At 41.2% G+C, this 20,748-nt stretch overlaps 1 protein-coding gene across 2 annotated transcripts in view; it reads right to left on the reverse strand.

Moving 5' to 3' along the window:
• Nucleotides 1–19,164, reverse strand: part of cln3 (CLN3 lysosomal/endosomal transmembrane protein, battenin) — a 28,798-nt gene extending 9,634 nt beyond the window's left edge. Inside the window, exons 1-13 of one of the 2 annotated variants that reach the window (XM_039825648.1) lie at nucleotides 18,691–19,164; nucleotides 18,561–18,597; nucleotides 17,956–18,052; nucleotides 17,602–17,685; nucleotides 16,329–16,408; nucleotides 14,442–14,527; nucleotides 12,852–12,924; nucleotides 8,971–9,114; nucleotides 7,233–7,372; nucleotides 4,045–4,097; nucleotides 3,896–3,964; nucleotides 1,748–1,803; nucleotides 1,526–1,619 (exon numbers count right to left, since the gene is read on the reverse strand). In XM_039825648.1, the coding sequence (XP_039681582.1) occupies nucleotides 1,526–1,619; nucleotides 1,748–1,803; nucleotides 3,896–3,964; nucleotides 4,045–4,097; nucleotides 7,233–7,372; nucleotides 8,971–9,114; nucleotides 12,852–12,924; nucleotides 14,442–14,527; nucleotides 16,329–16,408; nucleotides 17,602–17,685; nucleotides 17,956–18,052; nucleotides 18,561–18,597; nucleotides 18,691–18,748 (1,071 nt within the window). In that variant the 5' untranslated portion in view covers nucleotides 18,749–19,164. The remainder of the gene's footprint in view (nucleotides 1–1,525; nucleotides 1,620–1,747; nucleotides 1,804–3,895; nucleotides 3,965–4,044; nucleotides 4,098–7,232; nucleotides 7,373–8,970; nucleotides 9,115–12,851; nucleotides 12,925–14,441; nucleotides 14,528–16,328; nucleotides 16,409–17,601; nucleotides 17,686–17,955; nucleotides 18,053–18,560; nucleotides 18,598–18,690) is intronic. The other variant, XM_039825647.1, reaches the window with a different exon arrangement.
• Between the last annotated feature and the right edge of the window lie 1,584 nt (nucleotides 19,165–20,748).

Raw genomic sequence — 20,748 nt, forward strand, 5'->3', positions numbered from 1 at the left:
AAAACAACGCAGCGGCCTGTGGCGAAAAGTTTACACCGAATCAACTTTTGGAGAAACGCAACCCCATTGATCTAGACTGGGTAAACCCCGCCCGATCTGCCGGCGATTTGATTTCACCCTGCAGCTCAGGCTGGAAACCTGTACGTTTATCTATCCTGCTCCCGTTCACAACTTTGCGGGAACCAATCACAAACTGGCTTATCCACCCGCCGCGCTATCGGCGGGTTTAAAACGATGACGATAGAGAAGCAACCACGCAGCTTTTTCTTTGCATTCAACAAGCCGGCCACCGAAGCGCAGCACTCCATGGCATCTTATGGTGCGTTCTTTTTGTCTTGTAATCGCAACTAGTAGCTCAAGTGTGACGTCACATCCATGTCGGAAAACGAGTTACCGTGGGTTGTTGCGTTCTTTTTGTCACACAATACTACGAGTTGGAGAAAAGATGGATTTTTTTAACATTTTTAGTAACATTTAGGATTCTATTCACCCAGTTATTGACATATTACACAACTATATTTCACAGTTTGATGCATGAAAATTACGTTTTGATTAACGTTAACGTTAGGCTACTGCTCTGCTTTCTGCTCAAGACTCGGCTTAAAGCCGTTGTTGTCATATAGCAACCGAGCGTCTCAGCTGCACAAGCTACAAAATAACTAATCAGGCGGTATTTAACTCCTAATAAGACTGTAGCGACATGCCTATAGGTAGCAGTATACAGTGCTATGTGTACGACTTCTTCATTTGGTTACAACAACGACAAAAGTGCTTAAAACTGTAGAAAACCACAATGTTTACTACGTGTGATAGACGACGTAGCCATCTTTGAAAGTGAGCTCGGGGTCCTCTGAGTTCAGACGACTTGACGAGTTGTAAATACGACCTCGGGGGCGTTCTTTTTGCAACTTCCGGGTCGTAACTCCGGAAAACAACTCGTAAAACGACTTCGGTGGACAAAAAGAACGCACCATAAGCCTGTTGATCAAGCCTCTTGTGCGGTAGAACATACAGAGCAGACTCCCCCAGACTAACGTTCAATCTTAAAAGATTGAGCTTGGTCTGATGATAGCCATAGACCACCATCGATCAGACTTGTCGGTGTGTTTAGAGCTATAGTTCTGAGGCGGTGTGAGAGTCCCGCACTCGCTATGTCTCGCTCGTCTCTTTTCTTTCTCTTTCTCTTGTGAAATATAGCTGCCTTCAAGTGCAGTCGGAAACGTCTAAATCTATAACAATCTGACGGAAAACCGTAATTGTTAAATATAGAGTCTAATTGTGCTTTGTTGGGGGAAAATTGCCAGATCGCTTTTCCTGGTGTGAATGCCCACTTAGTGTTCTGCTGCAAAAAGAATGAATGCTCTAGCTGGTGTTGTTATTTTATTATAGATCGATTTAAACAGGATCATGGTAAAAAAACAACCTCCATGCGGCCGCCAGGGAATATGTAATCCAGGCAGGTTGTCATGTTTCATCCAAAAACATCCCTTTTCTGATGATTTGTACTTTACGTTTTATTTCTCACCTGCAGCAAAGAGAGAGTCCACAGTTTCCTGCACTTGAAGCAGCACAGGGAGGATCGAGACACCAACACACCAACTTGGTACAGCGTCTGGTACCTGAGCGCGCGCGCACACGCACACACACACACACACACACACACACACACACACACAATTAACAACTACGTCCTTAGACAATTTAAATAAAGCCATGCCTTCAGAATATCCAAGTGAGGTTAACTGACCAGCGGTACTGCTCTGCATGGGACAGAGAAAATTTGGGAAAATACAGCAGCTCCATCTGGAAAAGAACACGTCAACATTATTCTCTCATTATTATTATTATTATCTCAAGATTTGCAATAAACTGTATAGAGTATATATTAAAGGTTTTTCCTTTATTTAGAACAGCTGAAGAGAGACAGGAAACGGGGGAGAGAGAGGGGGGGGGTGACATGCAGCAAAGGGTCTCTCGGGTTGGACGATCGAACCCAGGCCGCTGGCAAGGACAGAGCTTACATGGGGCGCTCGTTCTACCAGGTGAACTATAGGCCGCCCCGGGATTTGCCATATATTTAAATGCTTTAACGTCCTGTACATCATCTCATACCTTCATACAACCAGTGGTGGAATGTAAGTCAATTTCCTCAAGTACTGTACTTAAGTACAAATGGGTAGTTCAAGGTTCTAGTTGAGGTACTTCAATGTGGCCTCAGTGACTATTCTCCTTTCCCTTGTCTCCTTTGTATTGTTTTTACTGCATGGACTGCTTTAATGCCTTTGCCATCATCTGTGCTTGCTTGTCAGGCCTTCCAGAAAGCCTGACAAGTGATTGTTGCGGGCAAAAATCCTTGATTGTTGCGGGCAAAAATCCTTGATTGTGCGGCACGTTTTCTTAAAAAATGTGATGGAATATGCGGGATATTTATGCAATTTTATGTGATGAAATTGCGGGAACTTGCAAAAAGTGCAGTTTGATGAAAAAGAGAAAAAAAGTGATTCCCCCAACACCCTGCTTTTCGATGATGTTCACGGCGCAAAAGTACATTTTTCAACTTTCTGCTAAGATATGTGACTTTTTTGCAACGAAAATAGAAAAAAAGACTTTGGCTGATTATGTATTGAATTATGCGATCGCATAATCGTGTTTTTCTGGAGGGACTGGCTTGTTCGTGGCCACTTGTTTGTATGTTTTAATCTCTTGTGTTGTCTTCCCGTTCCTGTAAATTCATGGTCAATAAACCTAATTTATATGACATTATACCTCATTTTTGAGTTAAAAAAGCAGAAATTATGAATTATTTTGACTAATAGTTAAGATCAAAGGATGTTGAGTGAACCACAGACCACTCAAAGTTTAGTCACGATACAGTTGTAAAACCATTTAAACATGTTTATAAAATTGAATAAAACACCCAAAATTCAATAAAAGTAATCATTAATTTTACGTGCAAAGATCCATGTAATTTCTGGGCATTTTGGTTCAAAGAAACCCATATTTCTGACATAAAAACTTTGAAAACGGGTCAAATTTGACCTGAGGGCAACACAAGGGTTAATCCCTTTAGCTCAGGCCTGCTCTCATTATAGATGTAATGTCATTTAGTATAATTTGTATTTGTATTGTATTTGTATTTTAGGATGCCTATTGTCAGCCGGCTGGGGACTACAGCTGGAAATTAGCCGTAGAGGCTAAAGCTGCTCCTTTTACTGTGCAGTTAATTAAAGGGCGCAAAATTACGAATCCCAAGACCCGCCCTACGAAGCAGCTTGATTGGTTGGGGTTAGGCATTTGAGCTTGAGTGGTTAAGGTTAGGATAGCCGATTGGTCATGTGATAGGACCTGTACCAATGGGGTTACGTTACCTTACGTTCTCATGGACGCCTGGCCAATAAATGTTATTGAAGGGCGGGTCTTGGCGTGGCCATAGTGGGATTCGTAATATCGCAGGGGGGACTGTCCACGACATTATAAACTAATAAACTAAACTATTTGTACTTCACTTGAGTCTTTTCTTTTCATGCCACATTTAACTTCTACTGCTACATTTCAGAGAGAAGTATTGTTCTTTTTACTCCACTACATTCATCTGACAGCTTTAGTTACTTTACAAATTAAGAGTTTTGCACACAAAACACATGTAGTTTATAAAGTTTATAAAGTCCAGCTGAAATGATTCGACCATTAAACACACAACAGTTTGGATCCTTTGCACTTCCTTAAGTTGTAACAGAGTATTTGTTTCAGTGTGGTATTAGTACTTTTACTTAAGTAAAGGATGTGAACACTTCTTCCATTGCTGCATACAGCCTACACAACAATAAGAAGTCGGGTCTGGCTTAACGACATGCAGTAAGATGAACGCTATGCCAGAGGGAGCCAGAGAACTTACCAAGCCCTGGTTGATGAAGTACTCGGCGAAGTAGACCAGTCCCAGGGGAAGCACAAACCTCAGCAAGCCCTGCTCACAGGAAGCACGTTCAGTTAACAGCATAACCAGACAAATACTCGGGTTGGAAGTAAAGGGAAGAGTGCACTCACTTTGATGACATGAAGTTTCTCTGTGAGGGTGAGAGGTCCGGCGGTCCTCTCCTCTGTTACATGGGGGGGGGGGACGACAACCACACAGCAGTACTTACAATTCATTCACATCAACAGTCAACAACAACAGCCTCTTTTAATCTGCCTGTGTATCACATGACAAAATGGGGGGGCTTCATTGTGGGGAAACAGCACAGTCACAGTAATTCAGTCACCGCAGGTTCACTCGACTATCCAGATGTTCTTTATACATGAATCAAAACTCAATTCTGTCATCTCAAGAGAAGGGAACCAGCACTCCAGCTAGAGACAGATGGACTTGCATTAGGGCTGTACCGAATACCATTTTTTTTTTTGTTTTGAAGCTTCGGTGCTTTTCAACAGCGAATATTCAAAGCTGCGGTGGCGGTGGCGGCAGGGTATATGTGCCCATCTGTGCACCCATGGGCATGTAGGTCTTAAAATGAGGTGTGGTCAGGTGCATTGGTGGCGCATTGCTATCTTGAGGCAGCAGAAAGTGATGCACCATTGGCCGACAAAAACCTGGTCTTAAGTCAATGGCGCAGTATTTTCCTGCACTTTAAAGGGTGCGTTGTCCACATGGTAAGATTAGTGACAGATTGCAGTTACACCCACGGCCCCGTGGTTCATAATAATTAACATTCTAACGTGCATCTACGCACGGGGAACAGCAGTCAGCGGCGTCGCTTCGTTGATTATGTCAGAAGCTAAACGTTGAGTTCTGTTTCCTCTGTCAAATTCATAACTACAGTTTTTAGTTTTGCTGCTCAAATGTTCCACCATATTTGCTGTAGTGGCAACACTGCACGCATGGAAACATTTACAAGTACTGATGCAGCCTCCCTAATTATTAGAGATTGTTAAAGAAAAATTGAAGAAAAGAAAGAAAAATTGTTAAAGCAAACACTCATAAATCATACAATACATAATTTTAAAAGCAACAGCCTACAGGGACTGGTAGAGGAGTGGGAATAATAATTCAGGTGGGTGGCGGGTGGATGATTTAAGTGTACACGTGGTTTTGGATGGCGTCAGAACTAGTCTATATTCACGACGCTCCACTTCCGGGATTGCTCCGTTGCTGCCGGGAAATTCCGCCGGATGTCCCTCTTTTTCGGCCGGAGGTCAGTTACCTTCTGCTTTCTTTGTGTTAACCGCTCCTCAGATCTCTGCAGGGTCAATCCAGACAGCTAGCGAGACTATCTGTCCAATCTGACATTTCTGTTGCACGACTAAAACTACTTTAGAACGACACAAAACAAGTTCCTTCCCGAGGCGATTTTACAGCGGCACCGCGGCTCCTACCGGCGCTAAGCAGAGCCCAAGACTATTGGGATTGGTTTATAGAAATGCCAATAAACCAGAGCACGTTTTTCTCCCATCCCGGAATGCTGTGTAGACTAGCCAGACCCTCCTCCGCGGCGCTGTGGAGGAAGGTCTGGCAATGGGAGACTACGTCAGAACTGATTGATGCATCATGCTTGTTACACACACAGGGATGCGCAGCCGTCCTCAGTTAAAGAGTTTATCGGTGTTGATAGGACGGAGGACTGGGATAGACGGAGGAGGGTCCGCTACTTTGCGCACGGGCAGATCCCAAATCGGCCATTTACTTTAAATAGCAATGCGCCAGCTGCAGGCACACCTGTCTTTTAAGGGTTATGGGAATGACACTCTGATTGGTTGAATACATTTTACATTCAAAACACACCTATGATTAATTAAGAGACTAAATGCAACCCCTTTGCCCCTTGCGTCTTACTTTGCTCCCGGATTATGCGCCGTTAAACTAGCAAAAGTGAAGTTGGACGTGCCCTAAATGCACCACTTTAGACCTTGCGTTATAGATCGTTTAAATAGGCCCTTAAAGGTCCAATGTGTAGGAATTTCTCCCATCTAGCGTTGAGATCATATATCGGAATCAACTCTCTCGCACCAAGCGGGTCAAAGTACGTATTACAGCTACGGTAGCCTTCACGCTTCAAAAAGACAGCCTCTTGCTCTTTTCAATATCCTTTTTCTGGGCGAAGAAGAAGACTCCTGTTCCTGAAATTTGGATACATGTGGTCCTCCATGTTTCCTTCTTCAAACTCGCCGGGGCCGGGAAGCTACGATACCAATTAGCAGCATTAGCAGCACCTGTGAGTTCATCATGTGACATCGAAAACGCGAAAGGCGGAGCAGCATGTCCTGTATGTCCCTCACCGGCTAACGTATTTCAAGATGGAGCATGAAGATGGAGCGTCTACCCCAGTTCATGCGAATGCAAATGTTATATTTCAAGCCAAAAGGAATACTCGGAATTGATGGTGGTGGTAAATAGTCATGAAAAAAGGACAAGTTTGTGAACGGGCAACACCGATTTTGAACTAAACACGTTACACACTGGACCTTTAATGTGTAAATAAGGAACTATTTAATAACTTTATTATTATTATAATGTTGCGTTTTCCCCCGAGGGGCTAAACTAATCAAATATTGCAGGTTTAAAGTAAATAGTTCAATTACTTGTTTGCGGTCTGACTTAGTAGCCACACTAAGCACATATTGGAAGCAGGGTGGAAACTAGCTAGCCTAGCTGTATCAAAAGAAGAAAAAAAATAAAAAGATCAACCCTGAACAACCCCGAAGCTATCTTATTTACACATCGGGGAGAAAGCGCAAATACCAGTTTTGTAGATATCGGTTTTCACTGCTACACACAGAGCAGATAACATCCAACATGTTTCCCCACACAAAGCCACCCACACACAGATTCTTTGATCGCTTCTAATGCAGACACACACATATCTGAATGACACACAGCCGCCTCGAAACCAAGATGAAACAACTGGTTCCGCTGATCTGACCTCACATCTTACCAGGTTTTCACAAAATGATTGAAAAGAATGACTCATTTATTAAATTAATACATTTATTTTAAATTTGAAACGTCCTTTTATCACCATAAAAATGAAGATAAAAATGTTCCCCCCACAAAACTGACGCATGCTTTAAATATTATCTGATTACATTACAGCGATGCACCGCTGCTAGGCCTTTCAACTGAATGTGTTGCACAATTGCTGCTAAACTTACCACTCACTGGATTTTGTTTCATGTCAAATAGTTTTCAATTGTTATCATTTTTATTATGTTGTTGTCCTGCGAGAGTGTGTGACATGTACCTGGGGTTGATTTCTCCTGCTCCTCTTCCTCTGAATCATCCATCAGCCGCCGTCTATCCTCGGAGCCCACGGCCGCGTATTCGGTATCCCGGCTTTTCCACTGCGGTAATGAAGGTGGAAGAACCAGCAGGAAGAAATAGCTGGTGGTGGTGTAAGCAGCAACAACAACAACAAATAAATAGGAGCCAAAGAAGAAGAATCATTTCATTTGAACTGTGGGTGAAACAAGAGAAGGAATTAACAGAGAAAGTGTGGCCTGAAAGCAAGTCAGCTTTAATTGATTGTGGAATCTAAAATGACATTCAACAAAGCAATATAGTACACAATAACAGAGTGTATAAAGAGAAGCCACTCCCTTTGGATTTCTTCATATTTACGGTTTTCAACCTTCTAATCAATTTAAAATCCTAATCAACATGAAAAAGTGCAATAACAACTGAAACTGTGCAGCTCCAGCTTTACATAGAGTGAAATGTGTAACATCGTGCATAAGCACAATGATCTGTCTGTCTATGCTTTGCCTATCCATTCCTCTATACCAGGAGTGTTAGGCGCTGACACACCAACCCGATAATGGGCCGTCGGACAGTCTGGCGAGGTCGGTGACTCGAGTCTGTTCGGTGTGTCCCGTGCCGTCGTCCGTCGGAGGGGGCCGTCGGCCTTCATTTTGGCCGACCTGACTTGCTGGGTCGGAGGGCGGGCAGTCGGACTCAATGACCGATCTGATTGGTGGAGTGCTAGCCCTTGACTAGCGAATCAGTGCACTTTATGTTAGCGTGACGAACAGCTTCTCAAAATCTGACGAAAATCTTTCGAACTGACCTTTGTCGATCTGAAATGAAGGCAGATTCAGCAACTGCATGGCCTATTTCTCGCTTAAAATGTTTTCAGACACACGTTTCGGTGAAGTATCTTCGTAAAATATGAGATCGTATTCTGAACGAGCCGCCATTATGGTCGGCTGTAAAATCCGGGAGCACCCAGACTCACGTGACGCGTTCGTCCAATCAGCTGCCGGTTTTAATTTTTTCGACAATACAGATTAGAGCAGCCTGCCGTTATGGAGACATATTACGTCTCTCGTGCAGAAGGTACGCTCAAGTCGCCACTTTTTTGACCAACTCGGGGATACTGATCAGTCCGACTGCCTTTCCTCCTGACGGTCGGCTGTCGGGTTGGTGTGCCAGGGCCTTTAAACTCAACTTCACTAAGGGCCAAACTGGAAAAAGAGGATCACATACAGTTTGGGGCAACATAAAGCCCTACAAAAAGTCAGGAAAAAAGTTCCTTAGCCTCATAGAGTTTAGGAAAACAAAGATCAGAGTTTTAAAAGCAGCCGACTCACAGCAACCGGTTTCACAGCCTGAATATGCAAACTGAATATGCAAACTCTGTTTCTGGAGTCTCAGAGTCAGCAAATATGCCAAATGATGCGTTGAGTGTCACATAATGACAAAACACTTTGCACAACAGTAGGTGTTCCAAAATTTATTGTGAATCTAAATAGATATGCGGGCCGGATCAAAATCTGCAAAGGGGCCGGATTTGGTCTGCGGGCCTTGAGTTTTACACATGTGCTCTATACAGATTAATAACTTAACAATCTAAGATCAAATGGGATCATGTTTTGGTATCGACTGTTCTTCCATTCTTAGGTGCTATTGTGCAAATAGGTCAAATCCTTTTCAGCTCTCGAATGACAGCGTCTTTGTCTTATTTCTGTACTTCCACACCTCACCTGCACAACATAGCACACGGGACCACCAGCATGATGAGAAGCGTGATCTGGGGCGACAGGCCGATTTGGGTGAGGCCCGAGTAGAGGAAGGCTCCAGCAACACCAGCGCCACCGGTACCTGAGCCCCAGCCTCCCAGTACATCCCTAAAGCAGGTGGGAAACCAGGGTTCACCATCCAAACTAAACATCTTCAAAAAGACACATCGTAGTGTGTGTAATGGCCGACACATCACTAGAACACAAGAACATGAGAGATAAACGTACATGCATACACATAGTTTGTTAGACCAGGGGTCTTCCGCATTTTTAAAGCCAAGGACCCCTTAACTGAAAGAGAGACGGAGCAGGGACCCCCTACTCCAGATTGTATAAAATGAAGTTGCATATTAAACTGGGTCTACAATAATGTTTGGGTGGCCTAAAGCCTTTACACGTACCTTTTTAGTGCATAGAATACTAAGCTATGAAATAACTGTCGGCATGATTTTATAAATCATGTTTGAATGTTAAACATACATGTGGCCCAGTGAATCCTCAGGATGAACTGGATCTGTGGATGGCTACCTCAGTGACTACCTTACCTATAGGCCAGTAAGCCTACCATTACTGTTTTTTTTTTACAAATAGGCTGATTTATGTTTGCTAAAAATATGTTGGATTTATGTTAAGACATTTTAATTTGTAACAATCATTTGGCAGCCACCCCTGCAGTAACTCTGAAGACCCCCACTCCCCCGTTGAAGATTTGTGTGTTAGACCATCAGCAGCTACATGACAGGGAGGAATTAAAAGGATCCTTCAGGGACTTGAAGCTTGCTTGAGATTTTCAGTTCAGTTGTGTGTAGTCAGTAGTCCACGCTATGGTCACATGGCATTGTGGTAGCAAAGAGGAAGGTTTATCTAAGGACGTTTCTACATCAGGGAGTTCAGAGTCAAGTGCCGAAAAAAACAACAACACACATTCACTAACACAATTCTAAAATCAAGAATGTCAGATTTCTCTCAAAGTATTTTTTTGTATAAACAGCCTGTACATTTCCACCAGGGAAAGGGGAAATTATGCTTTATGCACCTCTCCAGCTACCAGTTCACACTCCGTACTTTGGTCCGTACCATCTTGAACCAGCGAGCCCTCGGTTCCCAACCCAACTTCCTACGGACTGAACTACTCTCTAATAAAAATTAAAACACCCATGGTAATTCAAATTATAGGCAAATAAGTCATTTTTGACTTTTTATTTTTACTTTTACTTAAAAAGTTGGAATTTTGAATTAAAGAGTTATTGCTGTATTTACTATTTTGTAGTTTTAATAATCTTACTAGTACTTTTTTTTTTATACTTAGTGTGAATATTTGTATTTATGTCACTGCGAACATTTGACCTATTTTAAAAAAATATATATTATTTCCTGGCAGAAATAGGCTTCCATACAACTGCACCCCAAACCACTAACAAAACTTTGTCTGGAAGACCGAATGCCAAAGAATAAACTTGGTTATAAGTACATTTGCAATTTGCAGTAAATGGAGTGAAACATGTCAAATTACTGGCTGTCTTTTAACATGTTCTTAGTTTGGATTTTGTTTTTTGAAACAGCTAATAATTACTAATTGATACAGTATAATCATATGCAGTGATGTACAGTGCCTTGCGAAAGTATTCGGCCCCCTTGAACTTTTCGACCTTTTGCCACATTTCAGGCCTCAAACATAAAGATATAAAACTGTAATTTTTTGTGAAGAATCAACAACAAGTGGGACACAATCATGAAGTGGAACGAAATTTATTGGATATTTCAAACCTTTTAAACAAATAAAAAACTGAAATATTGGCGTGCAAAATTATTCAGCCCCTTAAGTTAATACTTTGTAGCGCCACCTTTTGCTGCGATTACAGCTGTAAGTCGCTTGGGGTATGTCTCTATCAGTTTTGCACATCGAGAGACTGACATTTTTGCCCATTCCTCCTTGCAAAACAGCTCGAGCTCAGTGAGGTTGGATGGAGAGCGTTTGTGAACAGCAGTTTTCAGTTCTTTCCACAGATTCTCGATTGGATTCAGGTCTGGACTTTGACTTGGCCATTCTAACACCTGGATATGTTTATTTGTGAACCATTCCATTGTAGATTTTGCTTTATGTTTTTGTCTTGTTGGAAGACAAATCTCCGTCCCAGTCTCAGGTCTTTTGCAGACTCCATCAGGTTTTCTTCCAGAATGGTCCTGTATTTGGCTTCATCCATCTTCCCATCAATTTTAACCATCTTCCCTGTCCCTGCTGAAGAAAAGCAGGCCCAAACCATGATGCTGCCACCACCATGTTTGACAGTGGGGATGGTGTGTTCAGGGTGATGAGCTGTGTTGCTTTTACGCCAAACATAACGTTTTGCATTGTTGCCAAAAATTTCGATTTTGGTTTCATCTGACCACAGCACCTTCTTCCACATGTTTGGTGTGTCTCCCAGGTGGCTTTTGGCAAACTTTAAACAACACTTTTTATGGATATCTTTAAGAAATGGCTTTCTTCTTGCCCCTCTTCCATAAAGGCCAGATTTGTGCAGTATACGACTGATTGTTGTCCTATGGACAGAGTCTCCCACCTCAGCTGTAGATCTCTGCAGTTCATCCAGAGTGATCATGGGCCTCTTGGCTGCATCTCTGATCAGTCTTCTCATTGTATGAGCTGAAAGTTTAGAGGGACGGCCGGGTTCGCCCGTAGAGATTTGTAGTGGTCTGATACTCCTTCCATTTCAATATTATCGCTTGCACAGTGCTCCTTGGGATGTTTAAAGCTTGGGAAATCTTTTGTATCCAAATCCGGCTTTAAACTTCTCCCACAACAGTATCTCGGACCTGCCTGGTGTGTTCCTTGTTCTTCATGATGCTCTCTGCGCTTTACACGGACCTCTGAGACTATCACAGAGCAGGTGCATTTATACGGAGACTTGATTACACACAGCTGGATTCTATTTATCATCATTAGTCATTTAGGTCAACATTGGATCATTCAGAGATCCTCACTGAACTTCTGGAGAGAGTTTGCTGCACTGAAAGTAAAGGGGCTGAATAATTTTGCCGCCCCCTATTTTTCAGTTTTTATTTGTTAAAAAAGTTTGAAATAGCCAATGAATTTCGTTCCACTTCATAATTGGGACCCACTTGTTGTTGATTCTTCACAAAAAATTACAGTTTTATATCTTTATGTTTGAGGCCTGAAATGTGGCAAAAGGTCGAAACGTTCAAGGGGGCCGAATACTTTCGCAAGGCACTGTATGATATCCTACTTCAAGTACCTGAAGTACAGCAGCACGTTATGTCGTCTGCTGTCATCCCATCTAAACTTATATTCAATGGTGGAAGAAGTACTCCCATCCTTTACTTAAGTAAAAGTACTAATACCACACTGTAAAAAATACTCTGTTACAAGTAATAGTCCTGCATTGACAATGTTACTTAAGTAAAAGTTGTGTAATTATCATCAGGAAAATTTACCTAAAGTATTAAAAGTGTAAAGGATCGAAACAGTTGTGTTTCTAATGGTCTAATCATTTCAGCCGGACTTGTAGGTCGTTATATTCTTGGCTAGTTTCATTTTTAATAAAACATCAGATTTTATAAACTACATGTGTTTTGTGTGCAAAAAAATATTAAATTGTAAAGTAACTAAAGCTGTCAGATGAATGTAGTGGAGTAAAAAGTACAATATTTCTCTCTGAAATGTAGAAGAAGAAAGTGGCATGAAAAGAAAAGACTCAAGGAAAGTACAAGTACCTCAAATTTGTACTTAAGTAAAGTACTTCAGTAAATGTACTTGGTAACATTCCACCCACTGCTTACAGTATATCGATTAGAGAAGTTTACATGCTGTTGGAATGAGTGTTTACCTGCTGAAGTAGACCGTGAGAGAGAGGAAGGACAGCTCTCCCAGTCCAGCGCTGATACTGGCAAAGACCACTCCTGGAAACACAGTGGGGGGGGGGAGGAGGACAGAGATGCTCATTCATTAAAGAAAAGTAATCATCACAGGGGGGGCTCATTCCTGTGTTTGACAAGGAACAACAATCTCATTTGAATTCAACTTCAGACTATTATTATTTACTGTAATTAATTCAATTAGTTGTGAAGTCACACCGGAATCATTTACATGAAGTTAGTATGGATCAAATGATGTTACTTCCTCTTTGGTATTTGCTACTCAGCGCCCAATTAGTCTTTCGAATTTCCTCTTTGACCCCCGTCACTCAAATTAATGCCAAAGGACTTAGGCTACATTTAAATTGCTACGTTTTGGTTTAAAAACCAATATTCGCATTCCCCCTGCTCTGGCGTTTTAGAGCCTCTAAACCGGAGACATTTAGGAACACTTCTGACCCCGTTTTGGTTTGGAACCTGCGGGCGTTCGTCGTTCGACTGGTCGCGACTGTTTTCCCAAGGTGGCGCCCGCATGTATACGTGAACGGTACCATCTTTAGAATCTATCTTTTTAATACACTGTCTAGGCGGGAAAGTCGCAATCTTCTAAACACAGCCATACTGAGAAATCCAGAGAGAGTTGTGTGGAGCTGATAGTCTTAATTAGCTTTGTAGCAACTCATTTGGCGATGGCTTGAATGTAACGGACGTTCAATAATATCAAAAAGTTACGCACTAAAACTTTAAAAGTAGTATTAAAGTAATATTAACTATTAAAAGTAAACTTAACTTAATAATGCAGAAAAATCCTCCCATTTTAGAAAGTGGAAAGGATCCAAACAGTTTTGTGTTTAATGGTCGAGTCATTTCAGCTGGACATTATTGGGTAGTTTAAATAATTAAATTATTTTATTTAATAGTTAAATAAAACATTGCATGTGTGTTGTTTTTTTGTCAAAAAACACTTGATGTGTAAAGTAACTAGTAAATTAAGCTGTCAGATGAGTGTAGTGGAGTAAAAAGTACAATACTTCTCTCTGAAATGTAGCAGAGTAGAAGTAGAAAGTGGCATGAAAAGAAAAGACTCAAGGAAAGTACAAGTACCTCAATATTTGTACTACTATTTGTAAATGTACTTAGTTACATTCCACCACTGGTTGGGACCTTGAGGCTGGAGATTTTCATTGCCAACCACTACTTCTGTAATTGTTGTGCACATGACCAATAATGAAGACCCTTGATCGTGTTAACTGTCTGCTCACTTAGACTCATTTGCCACGGACTTTAGAAAGAAGGTATCTTGATCTCAAACATCAGTTCACTCATCCGCCTTAGCGCGGCGAGAAATATTTCTAGCAGCAGGTCGTGATAAGACTTAAATGGTATCGTGTTTCTGTTACTGCAGCTGCGCCCTTTCAGATAAGACGACAGGAAATTAAACTGAAAATGTATTAGGCGGTATCTAATCCATCATCGCAATTCTTGAAAGTTCCACCACCAATAATGATAAAAGCTATGACTAAAAATAATAAAAGCTCTGTAAAAAAAAATGGCGGATTCACCTAGAATGCTCATCCACACAGCTGAGGAGAAGGACACGAGGAGGAAACTTGTTGCTGCCATGATGGCGCAGAACAGCACTCGGAAGCTGGGGAAACAGAAATGAGGTGGCTACGTTTACAACACAGCAGTAGTACACAAACATTTATGGGCCATGCTTTTATTAGTACAATGTTCTTTTTGCTCTATTAACTCGGGGTTGGGAATCACAGGGTACCTCACGATACGATACACGATATATAGTCTCGCATTGCCAGACCTTCCTCTACAGCGCTGCGGAGGAGGGTCTGGCTAGTCCACAGAGCATTCCGGGATGGGAGAAAAACAGGCTCTGGTTTATTGTCATTTCTTTAATGGCAATAAATCATTAAACCCTGGTTTATTGTCATTTCTTTAAACCAATCACAATCGTCTTGAGCACCGCACGGAGCACCGGTGACTCTGCAAAATAGCCTCGGGGAAGGAACTTGTTTTGGTGGAACGTGTGTACGTTCAAAGGTTGTTTTAGTCGTGCAACAGAGAACTCCGATTGGACAGAGATGCAGAGATCTGAGGAGCAGTTAACCATAGTCCTCACAAATCCACCGCAGTTTACAATGCCGACACAAAAGGAAGCGGAAGGTGAGGGACATCCGGCTGAAAATGAGGGACCTGAACCATCCCAGATATGAAACGTCGTCGATATAGACCACGCGACATATGGCTCACGACAGCAATAACATCAGGATACAACAATGCTACGATAATCAATATATTGCTAGACAATCCCATAATCATACATCACGATATCGGTCTAATTATGAACAAAAAATGCCCGTGAAAAGGTTAAGTGCAGGTTTCCTCTCTTTATTCAAGTCCAAACTATTAGAAAAGGTTTTCAGACTGTAAATTAAAAAATACAGAACTACAGAACTATGGGTCCAGACTTTGGACTTAAACGTGGCTGGGGCATCTTGTTATTTTCCTACAGTAGATATCGATATTTGGCGCCAGCGTATTGATTATTGTATCGCACCAAGGGCGACAATATAATGCCGTATCGATATTTTAAGCACTTCTTTTTCTACTTTTTTTTTTTTTAAATAAAAGGACCACCAGTAAAAAGGAAGCATTGTGCCAACTGAGCAGCTGGAAGACACAGAAACATCTGTTACCATTACATTACATTATTACATTACATGTCATTTAGCTGACGCTTTTATCCAAAGTGACTTAAAATTGCTGTATATCAGAGGTCGCACGCCTCTGGAGCAACTAGGGGTTAAGTGTCTTGCTCAGGGACACATTGGTTGATGTATCGCAGTGGGAATTGAACCCTGGTCTCCCACACCAAAGGCACGCGTCATATCCACTGTGCAATCACCACCACACCATACCACAACTGTTGAATTTCATCGACGTTAAAAAAACAGCAAAGTGGAAGCTACTGGAAAGAAGTAGTGAATTAAATGTGCTAAATGTAGAAGTGTTGAGTTTACACTAACCAGGGCACAGAGTCAAAATGGTCCAAATCGAGGCCTGGTCTTGGCCACTATTTGAACATTTTGGCTGGGACAGAAGAAGTTTCTTTTTTCTTTTCTTTTTTTAAAGATTATTTTTTGGGGCTTTTTATGGCCTTTAAACAACAGGAGAGCTTAAAGATGGGAAAGGGGATTGACAACACACTGTAAAGGACTCTGTACTGGGCGAGCTATTTGAACATATTGCTGTGACAAAAAGTAATGTGAGGCACCAAAGTAACCACCACATTACCAAATCTAGCGCCCAAATATTTCTGTATAATACTAAATGATGGGATGACTGTTGGACATTTCTAATATGGAATGGCCTTTATTTTATTTTTTTATTTTTTTACGAACAGGTTCAGAAAATGATAACCAGTGTCTTACCCATAAGGCAGTTTGTGGATCACAAAAGGAGCAGACAACTTGATGACGAGCGTTGGGAGGATGTCAGCTAACAGCACAGCCTGAGGATACAAGCACCAGACCAACAGTCCTCTTTTAAAATCATTAGTGACAAACATGATGTGCCAATTAAGAAATGCAGAGGGAAATGACATTATTATATTTCTCTGGAAGATTGTTTATGGGTCCCAATGCCATTGTAGCGGCCAATGGGAGCCCTGCTAATATTATTAACTGGCCACATGGAGGCGGCGCATGCCAATGAACCAAGTATATGGTACTAAGGTCATCAATATGATAAAAGTGAAAAAAAAAATGTCATGTTTGAATCTATTATTCACAGGGTCAGAGGGGGTGCTGAAAATATATGTGTGTGGGGTTGTGTGTGTGTGTGTGTGTGTGTGTGTGTGTGTGTGTGTGGAGGGCGCAACCTGAGTAACGTGTACACTTGCCTACTGATGGTGCGTTCAAATCCAGAGTGTAGTGTAAGTGTGGGGGACAGATCTTAATGCCTTAATTTAAAAAAATGAGGAAAAATCCAACCTTTAAGGACACCAATTTTCTTTGTGAATGAATAATGTATCGTAAATAAATAAATGTTCTTCCTTAAAATACAGGGGGCATAAGTCAGTACACCCTTATGTTAAATTCCCATAGAGGCAGGCAGATTTTTATTTTTAAAGGCCAGTTATTCCATGGATCCAGGATACTATGCATCCTGATAAAGTTCCCTTGGCCTTTGGAATTAAAATACCCCCCCACATCATCACATTCCCTTCACCATACCTAGAGATTGGCATGGTTTTATTTCAGTTAGCCTAATAGCTGGTTTGATATGCATTGAGAGATGATTTTATGCAAAGTAGCCTATGCCAATCTCTAGGTATGGTGAAGGGGATGTGATGATGTGGGCGGGGGTATTTTAATTCCAAAGGCCAAGGGAACTTTATCAGGATGCATAGTATCCTGATCCATGAAATAACTGGCCTTTAAAAAATAAAAACCTGCCTGTCTAGGCAATTTACGTAACCTGTATTTCAAACATTAATACTTATTCTGATATTGTGTCCTTAAAAGATTGGATTTTTCCTAATTTATATTAATTAAGGAATTAAGATCAATTTCCAAAAGATGATTTTTTTTTATTCCTCTTTTTAGTCAACTTTAGCATGGGTTCATAAACTTATGGGCACCACTGTATCAATATACAGACTGGTTAGGGTAATTCCCTGTTGTGTAGTGAATTTCCATTTACCGCAGTAGAGACAGGATTGCAGTCGTAGCGGCTACTGTTGCTACTGTTCCCACCTTGGAAATCCATGGCCAACGTGGCTGAAGTCTGGATATGAAAAAGGGTCAAAAGTCAATAATTTGCTCCCAATTTAATTTAATTAAAATCAGGCTTTATTGGCATCAAAGTTTCAATAACAATATTGCCAAAGCATCAAAATACAATTTCTCCAAATATTCAGACACAGTATAAACATTATATAGACATTGTAGAAGAAAAGCTTTCTCACTTTATGTCAATACAGACTTTATTGTAGCTTCAAGCCATTAGCTATAACAAAAGGACACTGCAATAATATAGTTGAATTTGCCTTCTTACAGATGCCGTGGTGTTTGCTGTCTCTTGTTTTGTGAGGATGTCATGGGCGGCGCTCAGCATGACCACATAAGCAAAGTTGTTGCACAATCCGAGGAGCCTGGGGTTGGGAGGAGAGGTTATCAGAAGAGCAGGTAGATAATACAGGCTGGGTTAGATTCAGATGCATCAAAATCTAAAAACTAAGCCACCGGCTGAGTGGTTTCTCTCTGAGAAAACACCAGCAGCGTACATGCCAAACAGTGTTTAATGTTGTCTTCACAAGATTTTTTTTTTTCATAAGTAAAAAAAAGTAGGCTACATGAAAATTATCATTTAGATGAGAAAATAGTGACAAAAAAGAAATATATGAATAGATACCACGCTCAAATATCAATGTACAAACGGACACTAAAATTGTAATGTGTTATGTGCAGAGCTATTTGTGACTAATAAACAATTTGATTTCATGTTATATCTAGTTAATACTGTCCTACACCAAACACCTTATTTTATACAACACTAGTTATGGGTCGGTTGTATTAGTTTAATAGCAGCCTAACGTCATGCCACTCTGCTGTGGTTCTGTAAACTAGACTTTCAGCTTAATTTAAACACTGGACACTCACCAGAATCCACTCCAGTTTCGCCATTGTGTGCAGCGACCTATATAGACAACAAGTGTTTTAGCGACTCGTAATATATCACGATATGTTTGGAATGTAAATGAACACAGTGCTGACAGATGGACAGACCCACCGGCGGTACTGTCAGACCGTTGAACAGGATCTGCGTTGACGCTGGCTGGCTGCTCCATGCTGAACGTGAACGTTACAAATGAGCGCAGGAAACGGGCCGACGTTGTTGTTACAGGGCTAACGTTACCGGGCTTACGTTGTTACTGGCCTAACTAGGTTTACCTGGCTAACGTTATCGGGCTAAATTCCCCCCTAACTAAACCTGAACCGTACCTAACCACGGAGGGGGGGTGCTACGCATTTTTTGACAGGAGGAAAAACACTATTCGAAAGGGGAACCAGCTATGACACAACACCGAGCTAACAATTGAAGCTACTGTAACGTAAAGCGACGGTACATCGCAAACAAAGCGGCAGATTCACCACTAAGACTTTATATATATATCTATGTCTCCGTCGCCGTACTCGAGCTGATACATTAATGTTTGTAAACTTTGACGACGTCACAAAAAATGCGGTGTTTCACACAAATAAATCCCCGCGGAAACAAAACCATCCCTCAACGTTCCCATTCGGTTTGACGCTATCAGAGCCTGTCTACGGAGAGCCTGTTCAGTCCCTATCTCACTCCCTATTAGCCCCATTGTACCAACCCGGAATTTTCCCGAGAGTGGAAGTTCTCCCCTTATTAGACATTCTCTGATGCTATTTAGGATACAAACTTAGCTGGACGCGCTTCCGTTTATTTTATTAGTATGCAAATCAGAGTAGTTGCTAATATCAAAAAGTCAACACTTTAAAACTATTTTGTCATTCATTATGTGTGGCTTTTGTCAGCTGGCTGTGGTCCAGTTCGCTGTCCTTCACTGTCCCTGCTCCAGCAGTTATTATTTTACATCCATGATTGAATGTCACTTAACATTTATAGACCTTCACTTGAGTATGATTTTGATTGCAGGACTTTTACTTGTAACAGAGTCTTTTTACAATGTAGTATTGCTACTGAATTACCACTGGTTATAAGCAAAAACAAGTGCTTATTAATGCATTTGTTGACCACATTAACTCATATGAAGTATCTATCATTTGTGTATATAGACTGTTAATGAAGGTTTGATAGCATCATTTAACATAATTGTTATTCTATATAGTGATTTAATGTCTTCATGATTTGTTGAACCTATCTGTGACTAAATCATGGAACATTGAATAAATGCTTGTAAATTGTGGTTTGAGGTTAAAAATACATTTTTAAGGACTTTGAGAAATTACCGAAGAGGATAAGGGCCACCTGTGAAAAAAAATGTGTTTTGCTTTCTGATTTCAAACTCAGAATAATGAGAATGAAGTCTGAATTCTGACTTTTTTCTCAGAATTCTGACTTTAAACTCTGAACACAAATAATTCTTTTCACATGCGGCCCTAATCCTCTTCTGTAAGAAATAGTCTGAACGGCAGGTAGAGAAAATATTGTTGAATATTGGTATTATCATTGGGGTCAGGACAGGTGGGAGACCCCCCCTACTTGATCAGGGCTCTGTTCCTAGAGTTCATACTTCATACAGGGTTTCCCCCAGAAAGGTTGTTTAGCCCTGTGGCAAGTGAAATTGGAAAATATGACTACGTCTAAGTTACTCTACTGAAACCTCGATTAGTAATTTTTTTTTTAAGATGATTTTTTTGCCCCTTTATTTCAGAGTGACAGTGGATAGACAGGAAAGAGATGGGGGATGACACACAGGAAAGGGCCGCAGGTCAGATTCAAACCCTGGCCCGCTGCAAAGGCCACAACCTACATGGGGCGCACGCTCTTAGAGGCCGCTTCTCGATTATCAATTTTTATGTGATATATTAAACAACATGTGCATACTGAATGATTTAATAAACTAGACTGCAGCAATAAAAAACTTACATGCAAAAGAAGAGACATAGAGAAGGCTTTTGTAACCCAACATACGCCCCACTGTAACTGTAAAAAACTTCTAAAAAGTTACATTACAAAATAATCCCCATTGGCTTAGTCCTGTGGGGGGGGACTTTTAGGCCCAGTGGGCGACCGGGCCTTCAATACACTGGGGGGAAAACCCTGTCATACTTTACATTAAACCAAAGCATTATT

Source organism: Perca fluviatilis, chromosome 15 (genome assembly GCF_010015445.1).
Source record: "Perca fluviatilis chromosome 15, GENO_Pfluv_1.0, whole genome shotgun sequence".
In the NCBI taxonomy this organism is placed as follows: domain Eukaryota; kingdom Metazoa; phylum Chordata; class Actinopteri; order Perciformes; family Percidae; genus Perca; species Perca fluviatilis.